At 36.6% G+C, this 22,615-nt stretch overlaps 1 protein-coding gene across 15 annotated transcripts in view; it reads right to left on the bottom strand.

Annotated features, from left to right (window-relative positions):
* PMS1 (PMS1 homolog 1, mismatch repair system component) overlaps positions 1-22,615 on the bottom strand; it is a 90,456-nt gene that overhangs the window by 44,382 nt on the left and 23,459 nt on the right. For 13 of the 15 annotated variants that reach the window (XM_047720555.1, XM_047720559.1, XM_047720561.1 and 10 more), the window contains 2 exons: positions 17,052-17,154; positions 10,941-11,104 (listed from right to left, as the gene is read on the bottom strand). In XM_047720555.1, the coding sequence (XP_047576511.1) occupies positions 10,941-11,104; positions 17,052-17,154 (267 nt within the window). Of the gene's footprint in view, positions 1-5,519; positions 5,610-5,666; positions 5,725-10,940; positions 11,105-17,051; positions 17,155-22,615 lie in introns of those variants that run through there. The other 2 variants (XM_047720570.1, XM_047720567.1) reach the window with 2 other exon arrangements.

The raw sequence follows: 22,615 nt of genomic DNA, 5'->3' as shown, positions 1-22,615 counted from the left end.
AGGAAGTGTCTCAGGACTAAGAGCTGGTATTTGTTATTATGCCACTTGTCTATTCCAGTCGCTGTCTTTAACCCTTGGTGACCATATCTGCCAATATCTTAAGTGCTTAAATACCTATGTTCGCAAGCTGGAAGGCACTAGGGCCGCACATGTGATGGAGCCCTCCTGTCCTCCATGCTCGGAACCCTTAATTACATTCATACACCACATGTTTTTTGAGCACCTGTACAAAAGACTACTGCAGGCTCTAGGAAGACAGCAGTGAAACAATAGTAAAACACCTTTACCCTCATGGAAATTAATATTCTAGAGAACAGAAAGGCAGTGAATCAAGATAAGTATTATAATATATAACATATTAGATGGTCATGAGCTTTAAGAAGAAAACTAGAGCAGGAAAATGTGTGTGGGGTAAGGGAAATGGTTGCAATTTTAGGGTGGCTAAAGAAAGCCTGAGACGTTTTAAAAGATGAGACTGCACCACATACACAGAAAAGTGTTCTAGGCTAAGAAACTATAAATACAAAGGTCCTGGGTTGAAAGTATGACTGGCAAGGTCAAGGAAAAACAAGGAGGCTAGTTCAGCTGAAGCAAAGTGAGTGAAAGAAAGAAAGGAGATTAGATACGATGATGGGTCTGATCATCTACAATAGGGATAAGCAAACTACAGCGCAAGGGCTGAATTGCCTTTACATTTTTTTTTTTTTTTCAGTTTTACTGCCTACAGTCGTTTTCATGCTACTTCAGCAGAGCTGAATATTTGTAAAAGACTGTATAGCCCACAAACCCCCAAATATTATATGGCTTTTTTTTTTCATAAAGAATGTTCTCTGACCCCAATATAGAATTCACAGGCCATTTATAAAGGCTTTGACATTACTGAAATGGAAACTCATTAAAGAGGAGTTGTATGATCTGACTTACATTTTTACAGGGTCACTCAAGCTGTTGGGCTGGAAACAGAATGAAGACAGCAAGGAAGGAAATGGGGAGATCCAATTAGGATGCTATTACAAAAAAACCAAGCGAGAGCTGATGGCAGCTTGGAACATGGTGGTAGTCACAGACAGTGCAATCTAGTTAGATTCTACATATTTTTTTTACATATATTTTGAAGGTAGACCTACAGAATTTACTCTGTGGCAAATGCTAATTAGTAAGATAAGGAGTGAGAAGTGATCACTGGATTTAGCAATTTGGAGGTCAATAGAAACCCTGACAAGAACAGTTTTGGGAGTGATAGAGGAAGCCTGAGAGAAAGTGGGTTCAAGAGAGAATGGGAGGACAGTAACTGAGACAATGAATAAAGACAACTATTTCAGGAACTTTGCCCAAGTGAAGGGACTGGCTTTTCCTGGGAACATGGGGAGTAGCACATTCACAGTGATGAAGGGAAGGCAGAATCTATGAGCTCAACTGCAGATAGGTGGGTGCTTTGTAGAAGTTCTCTTTTTATTGCTCCAATTTTCTCACTAAAATAGGATGCAGATCAGATGACAGTGAAAACAGAGAAGGTGTTGGCTGTCTGAGGAGAGAAAAGATGAAAGAGCCATTGGGGGCCTCGCCATTCAATGCGCGCTTCACAATCCAGCAGCAACCACATCAACTGGAGACTTGGATGCAGAAGCTCAGGTTCTCCCTAACCTACTGATAAAAATCTGCATTCTACCAAGATCCCAAGTGATCTGCACGCACACTAGTCTGTCTAAAGCACTGATATAGAAGACCAGAAGAGAAAATGCCCGAGAGAAACACAGTGTAACTACCAAGCAGCAATGAATTTAAAGTGGTACTACTTAGGATGAGTGTGTTTTCTTCCAGCACATTCAGCTTGGTTCAGGCACCAAGAAGACAAGAAGATGGCTTTAACCAGGATTCAGTTAGTCAAGCAAGTACAGTTCAAGGAGAGAAAAGCAATGGTAATTATTGACCTTATAATTTAAGAAGAGAACTGAAAACATCAAAGGCAAGAAACAGCTAAAAGATAGTAGGATCAATGGATCACAGGTCCAGCAGACTCTGAAGACTTCTGGAGGGAGTAAGCTGGAGAGACAGAGGGTGATGGTGAGACAGTGAAACACTTAACACTGAAATTATGGAGAACGTGAAGTTTTGGGCAATGATAATGTCTATAGTAGAGTCAGTCACTGGAATTTATGGCTGAGGTAAGGTGGAGGAAAAAAAAATCACTGGAGAAAAGGTAAAGGATTTGAGAAGCTAGGGAGGACTATGTGGATACTGAAATCACCAGAGTGATAATGATTGAGGAATTTAAAGACCTGAAATTCAAATCTGAATGAGATTTTGGGCTGAAGAAGAAAAGGAATGGTCTGGAAGTTGCCATGAGGTATAACGAGGTGAGGAACAGATGAGAGAAATCAGTCACCATTTGAAAGGGCTGCAGAAGATACAGTGTTCTCAGGAAAAGCCAGATTTCAGAGCAAGAACATCAAAGAAAAGGCTAAGAACTCAGGGATTTTACTCATGACTAATCATGAAATGGGGCATTTCAAGACATGGAGATGTGAGAAAGAGAGAGAAAGCAATGGTATGTATGTATACATACATACCAGGTATGGACATACATACATACCAGGGCTCTGGGTGGCTCAGCTGATTAAGCATCTGCCTTCAGCTCACTCTGGTTCTCATTCCAGAGTTCTGCAGTCGAGCCTCACGTTAGCCTCCCTGCTCAGCGGGAGTCTGCTTCTGCCTGGGCCTCTGCGCCCCCACCTCCACTCATCTCTCGGTCTCTCTCAATCAAATACACAATAAAATCTTAAACAGTCCAGAGTAATAAGGGTTGAATTGAGAGACTCAGGCGTTCTGGGTTAACTGACATAAATGAAAATAAAAACATGAGATTAGGACTGGTAGTCCCAAAGCACTTTGTAGTTGCAAGCCTGACTTTTAAGGGCAAGGGTAGAGAGGTCTTGCCAGGATTGAGAGTTCTGGGAATCCCATCTGATACCTGCAGACAAAAGCATGGAGGAGAGAGGGATGATTTTGTTCTCACAAGTGAAGATGCCCTAACGGTAACTACCAGTGGACATCTACACCCTATTGCTCTAGGCTCTCACCTGTCTCCTATCAATAAAAACCTAAGAAGAAGTTTTCCTTTTTGTGTATTAGATACCTTCCCTCACTCATGGGAATTTTTTCAGAGATTTTGCCGATCTGCTCTTGTCTTACCACCTGCTTATAGTACAGAACTGAATCCCAACTATAAAGAGGATTTAAGCTTATTTTCATGAAGCTCTTAGGCCTTAGGAATATTCTTTGAACAAAGAGACATTTTATCTGTTCAGAGCAAGAGAGAACTTTTGTTTAGGGGGTCAAACCTATCTCCACACACTGATCTACCCCAGCCAAGACATTTGTTGAACATCCACACAAAGATACAGATCAAAACACGTCCACCATATACAAAGACCAGTGGAACAGAGCAGAGAGCCCAGATATGGACCCACAACTCTATGGTCAAATAATCTTTGACAAAGCAGGAAAAAATATACAGTGGAATAAAGATAGTCTTTTCAATAAATGGTGCTGGGAAAACTGGACAGCTATGTGTGGAAGAATGAAACTCTACCATTCTCTTACATAATATACAAAGATAAACTCGAAATGGAACAAAGACCTCAACATGAGGCAGGAATCTATCAAAATCCTAGAGGAGAACATAGGCACTAACCTCTTTGACATCAGCCACAGCAACTTCTTTCAAGAATGTCTCCAAAGGCAAAGGAAACAAAAGTGAAAATGAACTTTTGGGACTTCATCAAGATCAAAAGCTTCTGCACAGTAAAGGAAACGGTCAACAAAACAAAGAGGCAACCCACGGAATGGAAGAAGATACTCACAAATGACACTACGGACAAAGAGCTTATATCCAAGATCTATAAAGAACTCCTCAAACTCAACACCCACAAAACAGATAATCACATCAAAAAATGGGCAGAAGCCATGAACAGACACTTTTCTAAAGAAAACATACAAATGGCTAACAGAGACATGAAAAAATGTTCATCATCATTAGCCATCAGGGAGATTCAAATCAAAACCACACTGAGATACCACCTTACCTTACACCAGTTAGAATGGCCAAAATTACCAAGACAGGAAACAACATGTGTTGGAGGGGATGTGGAGAAAGGGGAACCCTCTTACACTGTTGGTGGGAATGCAAGTTGGTGCAGCCACTTTGGAAAACAGTGTGGAGATTCCTTTAAAAATTAAAAATAGAGCTACCATATGACCCTGCAATTGCACTACTGGGTATTCACCCCAAAGATACAGATGTACTGAAAAGAAGGGCCATCTGTACCCCAATGTTTATAGCAACAATGGCCACAGTCGCCAAACTGTAGAAAGAACCAAGATGCCCTTCAATGGAAGAATGGATAAAGAAGATGTGGTCCATATATGGAATGGAGTATTATGCCTCCATCAGAAAGGATGAAACCCAACTTTTGGGGGCACCTGGGTGGCTCAGTGGATTAAGCCGCTGCCTTCGGCTCGGGTCATGATCTCAGGGTCCTGGGATCGAGTCCCGCATCGGGCTCCCTGCTCAGCAGGGTGCCTGCTTCCCTCACTCTCTCTCTCTGTCTGCCTCTCCGTCTACTTGTGATCTCTCTCTGTCAAATAAATAAATAAAAATCTTAAAAAAAAAAAAGCAGAGAGAGTCAATTATCATATGGTTTCACTTACTTGTGGAGCATAAGGAATAACATGGAGGACACTGGGAAATGGAGAAGAGAAGTGAGTTGGGGGAAATCGGAGGGGGAGATGAACCATGAGAGACTATGGACTCTGAGAAATAAACTAAGGGTTTTGGAGGGGAGGGGTGTCGGGAAGGGGTAACCCTGGTGGTGGGTATGATAAAGGACACGTATTGCATGGAGCACGGGGTGTGGTACATAAACAATGAATCTTGGAACACTGAAAAAAAAATGAAATTAAAAACCAACCAAACAAACAAAAAACCCCCACATCCACCATGAAGTCTTCCTTGATTATTCAAGCCTGACATAATCTTTCCCTTCTCTTACTTTTCATAGTATTTATCAGTGTCATTCAATAATCAGCAAGTTTTCATTATTCTTTTCATCTGTTAAATGTTCATACACTTTCACATCTTCCTCACTTATACTGTAAGCTCCTATAACATAATTATTCCAGAGGCCATCACATAACTATTCCATGGCACCTACTCAAAGCTCTGTATCCAGTAGCTGTGGAAAAGCTATAGCAACAGCGAATGAATGTTACAATAAACTCCAAGAGATCTGAACTTTAGCTCATTTTATGCTACATTAAACATTTAAGTTATTGGGCAGTGCACAAAAACTCTTGGGAACACATGAAGATAAAATGGAAAGGGATTAGAATAAAAAATACTCGCTAAAAGGTTTGTGACAGAACAAAAAAAGATTTTCAGTGGTCTTTTCCAGATGTAAAGATCTAGGAATCAAAGAGATATAAACTCTTATTATTTTGTGATTTGATATGTGAATCACCTCTTTAGAACTTTTGGTAATGGAAATGTGAATCTCCAATTTTGTCAGAAAGAAATGGAAGTACTCAAGATACATGTTGTAGACCTTAAAAATCAGGGTTTTAGGGGCACCTGGGTGGCTCAGTTGGTAGAGCATGCAATTCCTCATCTCAGGTTTGTAAGTTTGAGCCCCACATTGCCTGTACAGATTATTTAAAAAATAAAACCTAAAAAAACAAACAAACAAAGGATTTTAGAGTTGAAAAGGGCCTTAGCAATCAACTTTTACAGGCCTAGACTCAGAAAAGCTGGATTTGTGCAGAATTCTCTGGATATTACTGATCAGAAATCTACTGTGTTAAAGTAGAGAAATATATTACAATAAATAGTAAATACATAAGATACATGTGATTAGAGGATCTGTAAAGGAATAATTATATACATAGTTCCATTTAACTACGTTAATGGAAAGAAAACATATTAAATTGAAGGCTCTTAAAGACTATGTCCCTGTCAACTGTTTCTCCCACTGCCCCATCCACGCAGTCTTTATATATTTCCTGACTAGTTCTAATGAAGATGTGTCATTGACTTACCTGCCAGAAAAAGAAACAGACTAGAATAGTACACAACAATACGAGTGAAAATATACTCTGTAAAAATGTAAGACGTCATTGGAGAATCCAAAAGGATGAATCTTCAAAAAAGGATTCATTTCATATAATATGAGGAAGGTCTGAAAGAGGCCAGAGTGTTTGAAACTGGAGCTTTATAAATTTATGTGATTTTTGAGTTTAGCACCATCTACTTCATTTAGCATATTACTCTGAGCTATGCACTAAGTATTAAGGGAAATATGAGTAAGATACAGCTCTCATTCCCACAAGAGTTTACTGAGAAGGGGAAACAGGATGCAAATCACTGCCAACAAAGCAAAAATGTCATAATAGAGATACACAAATAATGTTACAGAAGAAGATGAAGAATAACTATGTCATCTTGCTGGGGATGGGGAAGAATTCAGAGATGCCTTCAATAGTATGGATAAACATCAAAATCAGAAACAAACTATAGTAAAATGTGTCTTCTATATGACTATCATCTTTTCAATACAATAGTTCACAGAAATTAGGTGAAAAGTAAAAGAAATGAATATAAGAAAGAAGAAAACATGAGAACCATTTTAAAAATTTAGTTATCATTAATTTGCAAGTAGCAAACACAAAACAAAACAAAAACAAAAATCCCAACCAACCAGCCAATCAAGATTGGTAATCAGCTTCAAGCTAACCTACCATATTTGAATGGACTGCTACCTTTGTTCATTAAAACAAAACAAAACAAAACAAAACAAAAAACAAAATCCACCCAAACTTTCAAAGTTGGAACTGAAAGAATAATTTCTTCATAAGAAAAGGACATTTGAACCACACTCCTGAACTGGAATCTCTTGTTGACTATACTGCTTCCATAACCTTGCTTAGGACGTGGGAGGGGGTTAACCCTTTCACATTGGTCCAACTGTGGTCTTTTTCTTGATTCCTCATATGGCACAGCTGAAACAAAACTAAGACATTTAACAATATTTGAGGAAAAGGCTAAAAGATGCAAAAAAGAATAAAATGAGGGGCGCCTAGGTGGCTCAGTGGGTTAAGCCGCTGCCTTCGGCTCAGGTCATGATCCCAGGTCCTGGGTTCGAGCCCCACATCGGGCTTTCTGCTCAGCAGGGAGCCTGCTTCCTCCTCTCTCTCTGCCTGCCTCTCTGCCTACTTGTGATTTCTCTCTGTCAAATAAATAAATAAAATCTTTAAAAAAAAAAAAGAATAAAATGAACAGAGAATTACAGGCTACAACTTTTTTTATCTTCAGTTTATAATCTAATAAACATGTCCCATTTTTTTATTATTCTTGACACCTGCTTCCTCCCCAGTCTTCAGCCACCACCACAAGAGTCTCTCTCCCTCCTAGAGACCCAGAGAACTGTATGTCAAGAGACAACCACTACACTCACTACCAAATTTCCAAGGCCACTTTGGTGGATTTCTGTTCTCTAAGGTCCTGCTCCTTCCTAGAGTGACTGATGCCAGAGATATTCAACTTTTCGAAGCTGTGTCATCATTCTTCCAGACCTCAAAAATAAACAAACTGATCCCAATAAGCCTTAACACTCATGTGACATGGAGGTGGGGTAGGTAGGTGGGAAGTCACTCCTTAAATTACAGTAAAAACCCTGCATCAGTGATAAGCCAATTCAGCTTTTTTAATACAGTGGGCTTCTAATTATCAAGACAAAATTCGATTCAAAACAATTTTTAAAACCATGAATAGTATTTTAGGCAGAAGAAAATATTCACAAAAATCGACAAGCATGCAGTATGAAAGTACCCCTTATTTGAAATCACCGTTTACACAATGTTCTCAATTAGCTGTCTACAAAATTATTTATGCACATATGAAAGAGTTAAAATACTAGTTTCAGACATTATCACACTGAGAAAAACTTTTAATTCTAGGAAATAGCTACTTTATAAATGAAAATATACACAGCAGGACCTCAGAGGAATTAAGTTATTACAACAAAAGCTGAATACTATAGCGCTTTTTAAGGAATGGCTCTAGCAATTTCTCCAAATAATATCTACTTTAAATGAAGTCGCTGAATCCACTTGTAAATTATTCCCCTTTAGCTGTCTCATTATTCAATACGCTTTCAAGGAACATGGTGATGAAAGAAGAAAAATACCTCTTTCTGACGCAACGACACTGGCAAGGACATCAACATTATCAGTATTCAAAGAATGTCTTGGCAGGTTAAACCTTCATAAAAAGAAGGAACACTATCTAATCCAAGATGTCAAAATAGCAATAGTACTTTTCATATTATGTGCAACATGATTGTTTGTTTCTAAAGAAGAAAAAGACTTCAAAAGAAGATGTCAATATCGTCGTGTGTAAATACTAAGCAAAAGCAAACATTTTTCAGAAAAGCACATAAAGAATGATAAACATGTTTAAAAGAAAAAGGCTAAGAGCAGAGCAGGACTCGATGTTCAAAGAGATTTAGGACATGTGCCACTGCTATTCTGGGAGGTTTAACAATATATTTCAACATCTGAGGTAGAACAGTACTATTAAGAAACAAAAGTGGAACAATAACTAGTACTAAAAGAAAAAAGCTTGAAGACAGGTAGCTTATTCTAATTCAGTCCTTGATTTCCTTGTGTAATAACAGCTAACAATTCTACATTAAGACTTTTTATAATCTTACATTATTTTTACTGTATGATTTTCTCAGCATACTCTTCAGGATTTGAATTGCATCTGAAATTACTGAAGGATATCAAGGGACTCGTGTTTGTTCATTATCAGTTCAGACGCGCTGTCCTCCAAAAATAGTAAAATGCAGCATTTCGTAAAATACTTTCCATTCTCAAAAGATAATGCATGCAATGATGATCTCAGAGTGGTTGGGAAAATTATTTTAAACTTATTCAAAACTTAGAAAATATGCACTTGACTTTTAAGTACTCACTTCCATTACATGAAGCAGAAATCTTGGTTTAATCTAGTATTATTTTCTCATACTCAAAACTTTCCTATTTATAATGGCTTTTCTTTTAAAAATATGTGGTTCCTATCATCATATTTTATCCTTTTCCATATGTTTTCCCTTCCTGATTCTTCTGTCCTTGATCTTTTTTTAACTTGGGTACATTTAACTTTTAATTGCTAACTGTCCTTTGGATCAAGAGGTCATGGGGTTATTTATACTAGCAGGATGAGCCTCCATCTATCAACATCCTGAGGAATCACAGCACAGTAGAACTGGAAGAGATCTCAAGGTATCATGTGGTTGAGCTCTATGGCACCAGGAACAGGTGGCTGACTAATCTTAATGTTCTTCTTTCTTTTTTGTTTTTTTTAGGATGATCAGAGATTTTGATCATAAATATTCTATCACAGCTTGGTTTAATACGGAATCATCTTAATAACAAGTAAACACAGAATAGAAAGAAAACTGGATGAAAAAGGGTTCTGACCTCAGTACTATTAATTGCTATTAAAATATAGAACAATTTCTTTGATTATTCTGAGTGTCAGGTTCCTCGTACAAATAAGAGATAATGCTGTCTAACTTACAAAGTTATTATGAGTGTTCTGAAACCTGGAACAGAATTATATAAATGTAATATAGTGTTAAAATGGGAAAACAAGACAGTAGGGTGTAATGAGCCTGCACTCTTTAGTCATGTTAAGTTTCAAATCCCATCTCAACAATTTGATAGCTGTGCAATATAAAGTTTTTAACCTCTCTGAGTTCAGTTTAGAGGACAACGTAAGTTAATATGTCTACCTCACTTAGTTGTTGCCATGGATTATAGGAGTTTAATAGACTTAGGATATGATGTAGCATTGCACAGGCCCTCAATAAATGTTAACTCTCAACTCCCCATGAGGTTTCCATAATTCTGCTGTGTGGTGCTGCTCTCCTTCCATTAACTATTTCAAGTGCACATGTGGAACTTTATGAAAAACAAAATAATCACAAAATACATAAACTTTTCTTCCCACCAAGATTCATCAAGCAAGAAGAGTTTCTTAGTCAGCCTTGCTTTGAAAAATGGAAATGAGGTAGAGCTTCCTTAAAAAAACAAAAAAAAAAAACCCCAAAACAAAAAAATCTCCTCCAAAGAAAAAACTGTAACAGAAGGTGAAAAATATCACTGAATTTTGAACTCCTTAAAGGAAAACATGTCTTCCTCATCTTTATATTTAGGAAGCACACAAACATTTCTTGGGGGTTTCCTGGGTGGCTCGGTTGGACAACTGCCTTCAGCTCAGGTCATGGTCCTAGAGTCCCGGGATCAAGTCCCACATCGGGCTCCCTGCTCAGCACTGAGTCTGCTTCTCCCTCTGACCCTCCCTGCTCTCACGCTCTCTCTCTGTCTCTCAAGTAAATACATAAAATCTTAAACAAACAAACAAACAAACAAAACACTTCTTGGATGTCTCCTGGCAGAATCACTGATTTCAGTAATTACGAAATAAAAGGTTCAATCAGATTTCATTTAGATATCAGATAAGAAAGTAAAGATGCTCTTTATAAAGATAAAACTAAAGAAATGTGGACAAATTTTTTGCAAGAAGACTTTACACATATGATTTAGATAAAATACACTGTCCATTTATAATAATATCACATACCAAAAAATCTTACAGAAGCATAATAATGGGGACACCTGGGTGGCTCAGTCAGTTAAGTATCTACCTTCGGCTCAGGTCATGATCCCAGAGTCCTGGGATCAAATCCCACATTGGGCTCCTTGCTCAGCGGGGACCTGCTTCTCCCTCTGCCTGCCACTCCCCCTGCTTGCTCAGTCTCTCTTTCTCTCGCTGACAAATAAATAAATAAAATCTTTTTAAAAAGCATAATAAGGCTTACCTTGTTATGTATAAAAACAATTCTTAAGTCAGGCTTAAGTAAACCATAGCTTATGAGGAGATCCTGGACCTTTTTAATTTCATCTTTACATTTTTTAGCAGTTGAGTAGAACTGCTTTCTTACAGGGAGATTCTTAAACAATCTTAAAGCAGTTACAGTTGTACCTGTTGGCAGATAAGAGAAAAGCACATCTAGATGTGAAAAGAACTTCAGAACCTTCAAATCCATATACACCAGTATTTAACCCCTTCTAGAACTCGTGTCTATTCTCTTTTCTAGGTCTCATAAAGCATTTGTTGTTTTTACAAGAAAACATTTCTGAAACTGTTGTTTATTCCTGCAATCAACACATGAATTACCAATTAATACACAAAACTTCTTGTCCAAATCTGGGGAGGCCATTAATTATAAGCCACAGCTTATTTTCAGAGATGTCAAAATTTGACAAAACATGCATCTTAGAATTGACTAAGATATATTATCTGAGACCTACAGTATTCAAGTTACATAATAAAACCTTATTCAATATCATCACGTGGATGTCCCAAAGCTACCTCAAACCAACCACACCCAGAACTGAACTCATTATTTTCCTCCTTGAGTCTGATACTTATACCTATTCTCTTTCTCATGTAACATGGACATCCAACAGTTTCCAAGACATATACTCTAGCTTTAACTGATTCTTCCCTCTACCTCTTACTACATAAGTCTTCTAGGCCTATGTATTCTATCCTAAAAATCTCTCTCAAATCTATGTAAAGTCCTTTTCCTTCCTTCAAAACTTAGTTCAAGATGACATGTCTTATAATAAGATATAATTTATGGTATTATAATGTTCTACTGGTTAATTTTATAAGTAACATGATATTCATCCTCTACCTAAAAAGTTTCAGTGGCTCACTGTTGGCTATAGAAAAGGTATTAACTTTTACTTTCAGTTCTAGAAATTTCACTTGGTTCTTTTTTAGAGTTCCATTTCTCTGCTGAAATTCTCTACCTTTTTACCAACTTTGACCATCTTTTCCTCTAAACTCCTTAACACAGTTGTTTTAAGTTCTTATCTGCTAATTCATACATCTAGGTCATGTTTGTGTTTGCTTATATTAACTATTTTTTCTCTTGATTATAGATCCCATTTTCTTTGTTTCTCAATATTTTTGTTTTTGCCAGATATTGCATACAAAAATAAATGCTGAAGTAGATAATATTTTCCCCCAGAGAAGGCACTTCATTTCCTCTGTCAAGCAGCTAGAGTGACGAGAGGATCTCTTCAATATAATTAGGAATGTATCTGGGTTGAAGCTGAGCTGTCCCTTTATTTAGCTCCAGTTCACTTCCAGTTTCAAATGTCGTTAAGGATGGAATTAGGTCTTCTCCTCCAGCAAGGCTCTGGGATCTAAGCACTGCGAGACTTTAAGATCTTTGTCGATCTCAGTCCCCATTTTCTTTATCACTGCCTACTCAGCGAAAGTCCTGATGAGATTTGGCATCCAGGGTGAACCAGCTGTATTTGAGGATCCCATCCTCCCATCTGTCATGTCGGTTCATATGTGGCTGATAAAATTCAGCTGGTTTCTTCTAGGTCTGTAAAAGATCCCTTATCCACAACAGAGAGCACCTATGCCTCCTGTTTCAGTTAATGCTCCCATGGATACAAGGAGCCACTAAGTCTCTTCTTGTCTAGGAAGGGGTATCTTTCTCTTGAACTTAGTTCATTTAACCTCTTTCCCCACTCCCCCAAGTTTTCATTTAAATTCCAGTTAGTTAACATACAGTGTAATATTAGTTTCAGGTGTAGGATTTAGTGATTTATCACTTACGTATGAAACCCGGTGCTCATCACAACACATTCCCTCTTTAAAGATTTTATTTATTTATTTGAGAGAGGGAGAGAGAGCATGAGAAGGGAGAAGCAGACTCCCCAAGGAGCTGGGAGCCTGATGTGGGACTCGATCCCAGAACTCCAGGATCATGACCTGAGCTGAAGGCAGTGGCTTAACCAACTGAGCCACCCAGGCATCCCCACATTCCCTCTTTAATAGCCAACATGTATTTAACCCAACCGCGTACCCACCTCCCCTCCAACAACCCTCAGTTTGTTTTGTATAGTTAAGAATCTGTTTTATGGTTTGCCTCTCTCTTTTCTCCCCTCTATGTTCATCTGTTTCGTTTCTTAAATTTTACATATGACTGAAATCATATGGTATTTGTCTATTTTATGGCATAGTTCTCCAGTGGATTGAAAAAAAAAATACACGTTTTTAAAGGTATGTGCTCTTTTCCTTCATCATTCCTCTCTTGCTGCAAGGTTAAACTCCCACCCCTTCTCACCTACCATCTTCAAACTCAAATGATAACTTCTCTGAAAAACTCCATAACCTTCCTCTAGGCAACTGGTGGCTTCTATTTACTGTCACTACTTTTCTAGTCATCTCTGTTCCCTTCTACTTTGTGAGTTCCTTTAACTCATCTGTGTTCTCCACTAGCTGTGACAGATGTAATGGCATATACTGTAGCTGTGGACAGATGGTGAGAAGAAAGGCAGACGAAAATCAATAAAATCAAATATAAATGTATTTTTGAAAAGAAAAGATATCTGTTTTTTAAATTTGTTATACATGAAAGATCACACTGTAATTAATACATATGTTGATAAATTATCACTTCAGCAGATAAAAATGCTCTCTTAGAGCAAAATGAGAATTCTCAATAAGCCAAGATTGTATGTTTGAGTAAAACTTAATGATGGAAAACTTTGCTGATTCTAAATGAAATGTGTACCCTTAAGAAAAGTACCAAGTGATACTGGCCAGTAGGCAGGAGGTCCTAGTATACTATCATATTTTACAAGAGAACTGCTCACCTCTCTAACTTTAGCACATTCTACAAACACCAGAATTAAGTTGCAGTCCTATAGTACGGCTCCCTGTTATATTTTCACCTGACCCTATGTTATGCCATTTATAAAGGTAGCTATTTTTATTCCTAATGCAAAGGTGTATGGTTGCTTGAATATATGAAACCTTAAACTGGTTAATGACAAAGTTTCATTCTCCAGTTGAAAAAATCTTTCAATACATGCACAATCATACCTAGCAGGGATTTACAAAGAACACGACGCTCTACTCTAATAACGGTAAGGAAAGGAACTACCCTGATTACTTTAAATATACTACTTTTGATATCTGAGAAATTCCTAAGGCAGAAGTACAAGGAGGTGTTAAAAGAACTTGTCCAGGAGGGTAAATCAATTTAGAAAGCTTGTACTGATTAGGGTAAAGAAAACAGAAGTGATGACAGAAAAAAGATAGGATTAAAACAAGTAATTTAATAAGTTATTGGTAAAAATGATTTAAAAGCTGGGGGCTTATTTTTACATTTGTTAATTTTTAAAATGTCTTAAAATAGAAGTGACCAGAAGGGTAATTTAAAATGACATACTATTAAGCACACATATCATTTTAAATGGCTAACTTAATCCATAAAACAAATATCTACACCCAAAAAACCCAGAACTAGAATCTCCAGTCAACTATTTTTAAACATTTTAAATGTGTTTTTTTAAAGGGTAACAAATTTTTCAATGCCTAAAAAAGATTTTGCAGTGAGCTGTCCCTGCATCTACAGTTAGGTTGTCTAAAGGTATCATTATCTGATCTATCAGATGACATGAGGAGTAACTGCTAAGCAAGGATGTTCACACCACTGCAGAAATTAAATCTACAAGAACCCTAAATGAGGGGCGCCTGGGTGGCTCAGTGGGTTAAAGCCTCTGCCTTCGGCTCGGGTCGTGGTCCCAGGATCCTGGGATCGAGCCCCGCATCGGGCTCTCTGCTCCGCAGGTAGCCTGCTTCCTCCTCTCTTTCTCTCTGCCTTCCTCTCTGCTTGTGATCTCTGTCTGTCAAATAAATAAATAAAATCTTAAAAAAAAAAAAAAAAGAACCCTAAATGAACAGGTATTAATTAAGATGGTTGTACTGTAGTTTTATCTTACACAGAAATATTTAAATGGAAGTTGAATGACAGCTGGTGGTGAAATGTGAGTCTGTGATTCAACCACTCGAAAACTATCAGCACTGGGCAATATAAATGTAAAAGGCTTTTAAAAGTATTTGCAGATTTCTATAAAATGTCCATCTACAGCAATTTGAAACTAAGAGCTTGATTCTTTATTGCTTTACTAGTTTCAAGTATAGTTTCTTAAGATGAATATGCAAAAGAAAATAAGGCTCATTTATTGACCGCAGAAATTCTTTAATATGCATACTTAGTCTCAGTGAAAGTAGAAGACTAGGTCAGCAAAAAAAGAAAAATCAATCAGCAAATGGGCAAAGATCAGAGGGACTCCATATTTAAGTATTGCTATTTCATACTTCCCGTGGAGAAGAGCACAGGAAAGTACGAGAAGAATGAGTGGTACAGAGCAGGAGCCATCCAGATTAGACTGGTGACTACTAAGATAAAAATGAATACATTTAAGTATTAAAATGTGACTAGATTACTTCAAAGTACTCTACTGAACAGCCACACAAAAATCTCCTAATGGTTTCTTAACTTGAACTCCTAAAAACTGGGAGTCAGAGCATTTCTAGAACTAGACCATACTAAAAAAAAAAAAAGCCTTCTCTTTCCTAACCTTCAGTACATAAAAAGAATCACTATTATTTTTAATTAAAATATGTACATTATTATACATCAAATTAAACAGCTACTAGACGAGCTAATTTTAATTAACTGAATAAATGAGAAAAAAGTATTTTTTTTGAGTTCCTACTAATTCTTTCCTTTGTGTGGATATGAAAATATTACTCTTAATATTACTCTTAAAATATTACTCTTAATAAGCAAGAATAATCAGTAACTAATTTGAAGATTTATAAAATAATAGAAAAAGTGAATTTGGCATCAGTATTAAAATATAAGAAAAAATATATATATTTAAGATTTTATTTATTTGAGAGAAAGCATGAGTGGGGGGAAGGGGCAGAGGGAGAGGGAGAAGCAGGCTCCCTGCTGAGCAAGGATCCCAATGCAGGCTCCATCACAAGACCCCCAAGATCATGACCTGAGCTGAAGGCAGATGCTTAACCAACTTAACCACCCAGGCACCCCAAAAGAAAATATTTTTCAATGAATAAAGATCATAATCATTAAAAAATAAATCCGATAATTTAATATTAAAATTGAAAGAAAAAAAACTACAGAAAAATATAGAACTTTATTAGATACAAGGGACACAAAATTAAAAAATAAATTTATGATACAAATTGGAAGGGCAAACAGCAATTAAAAAACAGAAGTCCCTTTCAGATCAAATAATTCTTTTGAACATGATTCTAAAGAGGTCATATCTTCAACATTTTCTCAACTTTAAACATTCCATTACCACAAGTTAGTAATATGAAAAAAATTAAGGGAGATACAAGAAACTTAAGCCTGAAGAGATTTTCTTTTTCCTTATAAATAAATGGTAGAAGAACTTAAGAACGTAAGATGTCGATTAAAATGTAATAAAATTACATAAGTGTATGAAACACTGAAGAAATATATTACAAATAGCAACAAAATAACCAGTACATTTATTTTCTCCCAATAATACAGAAAGAGGAAGTAGGTATTAGATGAAACAACATTAGCAATGGGTGGACAATTGTTGAAATTGAGCAATGGGTACACTATTCTATTTACTTGCACATACATACGAAGTTTTCCATAAATAAATATATTTTTATTATTTATTTAATCATAGCATCTTGATGGTATGGTTCATTACCACGATTACCAAATCAATAATGTTTTATGCATTTCAATAAACTATCGTTCTTCACATATAAAGAAAACACAAGTGATGCAACAATAGTAAAATTGTTCTTACAGTTTTACAGAAGGGTGACTAATCTGTATTTGGTCCTAAGGCTTTTACACAGCTCCTTTGGAGAACAATTCTAAGTATTTAAGAAATGGTACTAAAAAAAGGGTTGAATATTCACTTGGAAGTAAAGTAGACTTTATCACACGACCAAACCTGAAGCAGCATATTTGAATTTAAGGGGTAACAATGTTTTAAAAAAAGACAAGAAAGGCAAAGATACAAAGCTACTTTCTTACCTTGACCAAGATGTGAAGGTTTTTGAGAAATTATGTGGCCGCTGCCATCTAAAACATACTGGGTGCTAAAATTATCAGAAGCTGTCCTTGTAGTAATTAAAACCTGGAATATAAAAAAAAAAACACTAATAAAATTATTATTTTAGATACTGCAGTGGACTCATTATCCTCATTATCAAATCAGATTTAAAATAATTATAAATTTACTTAAAATTGAAAAAAGTTTTATACTTGCTAATCTCTTATGATCACTTCTCTTGTAATATTCCCTTAGAGTTATATTCATAATAGGCTAACATTTTTTTCAGGGGCAAATCACTGATCTTTGAATATTTAACTTTAATTAAAATACTCATACACAAATCAGTATATCTGAAATGGCTATTTGTGTTATATAACTTACATCTGTAAAACCAATATTTTGATTGCATTAGGGAAACTTACTTTTTAAAAGACAATTCCTATAAATTTGTTGGTAATGTGAAAAATCCTTTTGTAAAATGATAATTCCCTCCCCTTTTATATTCTGCATAAAACTACACTTCTTTTAAGCTAATGGTTCAAGGAATAAAAAAATATAAATCATACACATATATTTATGCACAATTTTTTCTTAAAAACAAACAGAACTATTTAAAGGTAAATTTTCTATTAATTGAAAAATACTTTAGCATTAAGGCATGTATGTATAAGAAAGGGTTTTACTGACCATGAATATATTTCCTTAGATGTTAGGGACAGAAATAAGAATTTAAGAGTATCTGCATTCAGGGTGCCTGGGTGGCTCAGCTGGTTAAGCCTCAGTCTTTAGCTGATTTCTAGACCAGCGACAGGCTTCCTCATCAGGTGGGAGTCTGACCATTCCTCTCCCTCAGCCCCCCACCCAACCCTGCTTGTGCTCTTTCTTCATATCTCTCTCTCAAATAAATAAATCTATTAAAAAAAAAAGTCTGCATTACCTATTTTTTGAGATGAGTGGGAGAGCCTAACAATAGTAAACCATTCCAGTATCAGAAAATACCATAGGTGGAGAGTGGGGATGTCCTAGGAAAGCACAGTGGTTTCAGAAATGGGTGGCCTCTTCACACATTTTGTGAGCAATGATAACGCAAAGCTGGAGCAATCTTTCTTGGCCATTCTTGGACTCAGCAGAGCCGACTATGTAAATTAGGAAGAAGCCATAAAGATCCAGCTCCACTGCTGGAACTCATCTACATTCAGCTGGAGCTACACTGGATTTGATGGTTCTACCTTCCTGTCCTAAGCATGCACTAACTTACCGTAGGCCATATGGCTACAGAACATGTGGGTACCATGCAGGAAATAGCAGTCACCCCAAAAATGTCTTCTCTAGCTCATAATACTAGTAGAATCTATTATATTCTCTCTAGGGGTAATGTCCATCAAATTCTTACCAGGGGCATTGCCTCAAGCTGCCATTTCCATAATAACTGTTCCTCAAAAAAGCTGCACCTAACATAAAGTTGTGAGTCTATATAATCTTAAGTGATTTTTCTACTTCTTCCAAAAATATATTCCATGGTTCAAAAGTTGTATAATTTTGAAAGTTTTCCTGATAATTGACCTTAATCTTCCCTGCTCCATCTCAATTCTATTCTATCCAGTAATGACTTTTTCTAACAAAGTTTAATACGAAGAGTACAAAAAATTTCTTTCCAGTCTCTAATTTAATTACTTTATGATTATCCCTTTAAAAATAATTCGAAATTTAATCAACCACTTCTCAAAAATGCGAAGGTCAACTAAATTCTACTTCTATTCTCCAAAGAGCTAGCCACCTAGCCTAAAGTTGGAGTCATTGAGCAAAAGTAGCCCTGAACTCTCGAGTTCTAGTACTAACTATGCCAGTGGCTTGGTTAGATGGCCTTGAATAAATGATTACTCTACCATCTTTAAGGGGAAGGCAATGATAAGATGAAGGTGATGCTACTTTACAAGGTTACATGGGTATTTGTTTTGACTACTTTCAAAGCATTTCATAGTTATTAACTTGTTCATCCTTTAAACATATTAGTTAACAGTAAATACACTCCAGCCTAGATGAATAAACTGATACACTAAAAATCAAAACAGGACCTCACTGGTCCCATTGTAATAGTTGCATTAAAGTAAAAACAAAAAACAAAAAAACAAAAAAACAGAATACAATATTATTTTCCAATGTTAAATTCTTTTAAAATTAGAATGTGTTGGGTATTTTGAAAATTTATTTCAATAGGAAATTCTTTGCAATTCACTGTGAAAGACAGCAAAGGATAACACATAAGCATGTTTCACAAATTCATGAAACACAATGTGTTCCTCAGAGGAAGGAATTGTATTTCAAGAGTTCATTTCATCATATGACCCTGTGTCCTGGGCAGGAAACCTTTTTTTGGACTAGGCACAAGCTTAGAATGTGTTTGCTCTACAGGAGCTAACAAATTTGAACCCATAGTAACTCTACCACCGGATGCATCTCTAACATTACAAACTATTACTTGTGCTTCTTACTAGAGACATTAATGAACTGTGGCAGAATGAATCTAGCGGTGTCAAGAACTAAATAAATTTATTTTAAGAATTTTTAAAAGTTTATTTTAAAGTTCTCAGAGAACCTTATGGGTTATATTAGCTATCAATTATTAAAAACTGACTTTTCAGTCCAATTATTGAGTTTCAAGGGAACTATAATACTAATAAAAAGTTAAATTACATAAAAGCATTTAAATTTTAAATAAGCATAATGTTTCTCAATATTTTAGATAAAACTAAAATTTAAAACTTAGGATATATCCTCTTAATTCATGCAAAACCAACCAACCAAACAAAAAACCTCTCTTGGCAAAAATTCATTTAAGATAATTTTGTTAAAATTTTGTTATTTTTTTTGCTGACTTTTGGATGAATACTTTGACACAAGAAACAGGAGTCTGAAAACTAAGGCAAATGGTCTTCATGATTCAGGAGAAATGTCAGCTTTGCCTGGATCACTGAAATGCCTTTTCCTTTCTGGGTGTGAATATGCCCGCCTGTGCAGAGTTGTACACTAATATAAGAGCTCTGACGTCAGAACTTCTCCCGGATAATTCACTCTGGGAGACTAACAACAGGGAAATCTTGGCTCTGACTTCTCTCCTTTCAACAGAGTTCCATTACCTGTGAGGAGGCTGCACTTAGAAAGGAGGATACCCTGCTTCTTCAAAAATTCCTTAGAAACCAGGATACCCCACTGCTTCAAAAATTCCTTAGAAACCAGGATACCCCACTGGTTTAAAAATTCCTGTGTCTATTCTAATTAAAGCTCTATCACCATGGCTTTAAAGAACACAGGATGTATCCTACAGTATGGAACAGGAGGGAAGAAATTATCAAAATGATTCTGGGGCTTCCTCCTATCTTTTACATCTAAGAGGGCCCACAATTAAGGAAGTCCCAACTTTCATATTCAAAACAGAATCATATAGCTTCTGATTTTGCCCCCCTTTAAGCCATGAGGTTTAATGAAATGTAAAACAAAAATGAACCTACAAGAAATAGTGCAAACAATCATTAAGGGAAGGGAGAGAAAACTGAATGGTAGAAATCAGAGAGGGAGACAAACCATGAGAGACTCTTGATTCTTGGAAACAAACTGAGGATTGCGGAAAGGGAGGTCGGTCGGGGGATGGGGTAACTGGGGGATGGGCATTAAGGAGGGCACATGATATGATGAGCACTGGGTGTTATACGCCACTGAAGAATCACTGAACACTACATCTGAAACTAATGTTGGCGGTTAATTGAAATTTTAAAAAAAAGAACCACATATCATGTTATCCCATCAAAAAAATACACACAGTGAACTTCATGGAGCAGAATACTACCCAGCACAAGGTAACCACTTAAAAAAATGTACTTTCTGCCCAAAGATTTTCAAAATAAATTAGAGCCTTTAAAACAAATATGCGATATCTATATGTGAAATTTCAGTTCTGAGTGAAGAATATTCACTAAATTTAAAAAGTGAACTTGCCTCCCCAAAAAGCACTCATTAATAACTATAATTCCTCAATAAAATTTTTTAAATCTAATTGACCTTAACAAGCATATATTAGTTTCTGTATTTCTGAAATACTATTCAGAATCCTCCCACATAAGTTCCAACTTATGATTGACTTGACTTGACTACTCCTTGATATCATCTACTGAGCTTACGGCTGCAGGCCTGAGTATATTCATTATTTTAGTACGAGGTATTTTTAAACTAATAAATATCTCTCCAATCATACTAGTAAGAAGGCAGCATGACCTACTGTGGTAAACTCAGTACTAGGAGACATGATATTGGAACTGAATTCTTGGCTTTGTCATGGACACATTATATGTCCCTAGATAGGTCACAATTTTCATATTCCATTTACTGCCCTGGGCACAGTTCTTCTAAAGTAAACTACTTAGCACAGCACCCTGCATACAACAGACAATTAAATAGTAGCTGACTGATTATTAGACTATGTTTCAAAGTTGGAGTAAGAAAACCTGGCGTTTGGCTTCATCAGTAATATGAGACAGAACCACAGAAGATCTACATTTTAGGGTGGCTTACCCATAACACAGATTGAGAGGGGACACTAGTGAGCAGGAAGCTCATTGTGGGTGCTCCCAAGATGATCACTTGTGATGGCAGGGCAGAAAGAGATGTGGGGCTCTGCAGTCACAAACAAGGACTTGGCTGACCCTGGAGGGTCACTTTTGCCCAGAGATAGCATGGCAGAAGTGTTCTGAATTGGAATAGAACATTTATAATCCCTCATTAGTCAGTCATTGGATGCAGGTTGCCCTGTTCAGCTGAGATAAAGGCAATCTCCAGAGAGAGACTCAGTTTTGAGCATTCAGGTGCCAATACTAGGGAGCTAGGCAAATGGACTCCGTCCTGATGAGGGGGATCTGGCAATGAAACAGGGTCCTACCAGGATCCCTTCTGAATCTAGATTTTTGATGATGCGTTAGCTTTCAGAAACAATCAAACCCAAATCATCATTATGAAATCTGTGACAAAAAAATACATATTGTAAGATTTCATTTACATCAAGTTCAAGAACAGGTAGAACTAATCTATACTGATAGAGGTCGAATAGCTGTTACCTAGTGGGAGGGAGCACGAGAACACCTTCAGGGGTGCTGATCATGGTGTATATCTTGACCTTGAGTTCACATACGTAAAATATGCACACATGTATCTATGTGTGGTTTTCCCAAAGATTTACAAGAAAAGAGATTACATAAAATGCTGTTAATATTTTGTAAGATAAACATTTGACTTTACAATGTGTAAACTGAATATAACTTTTAAGAAGTTTACAGTCTTATATTATTCTGGTAGTCTGACAATTCCTTTATTCCTCCAGTAATTCTGATAAATTATTTTAAGTATTTATACTCAAGGCATTCGAATGCCTCAAAAATAAGGCGCCTGGGTGGCTCAGTGGGTTAAGCCGCTGCCTTCGGCTCAGGTCATGATCTCAGGGTCCTGGGATCGAGCCCCGCATCGGGCTCTCTGCTCAGCAAGGGAGCCTGCTTCC

The sequence above is a fragment of the Lutra lutra genome, chromosome 3, assembly GCF_902655055.1.
Source record: "Lutra lutra chromosome 3, mLutLut1.2, whole genome shotgun sequence".
Classification (NCBI taxonomy): Eukaryota; Metazoa; Chordata; class Mammalia; order Carnivora; family Mustelidae; genus Lutra; species Lutra lutra.
This window is presented reverse-complemented; position numbering and strand designations above follow the sequence as displayed.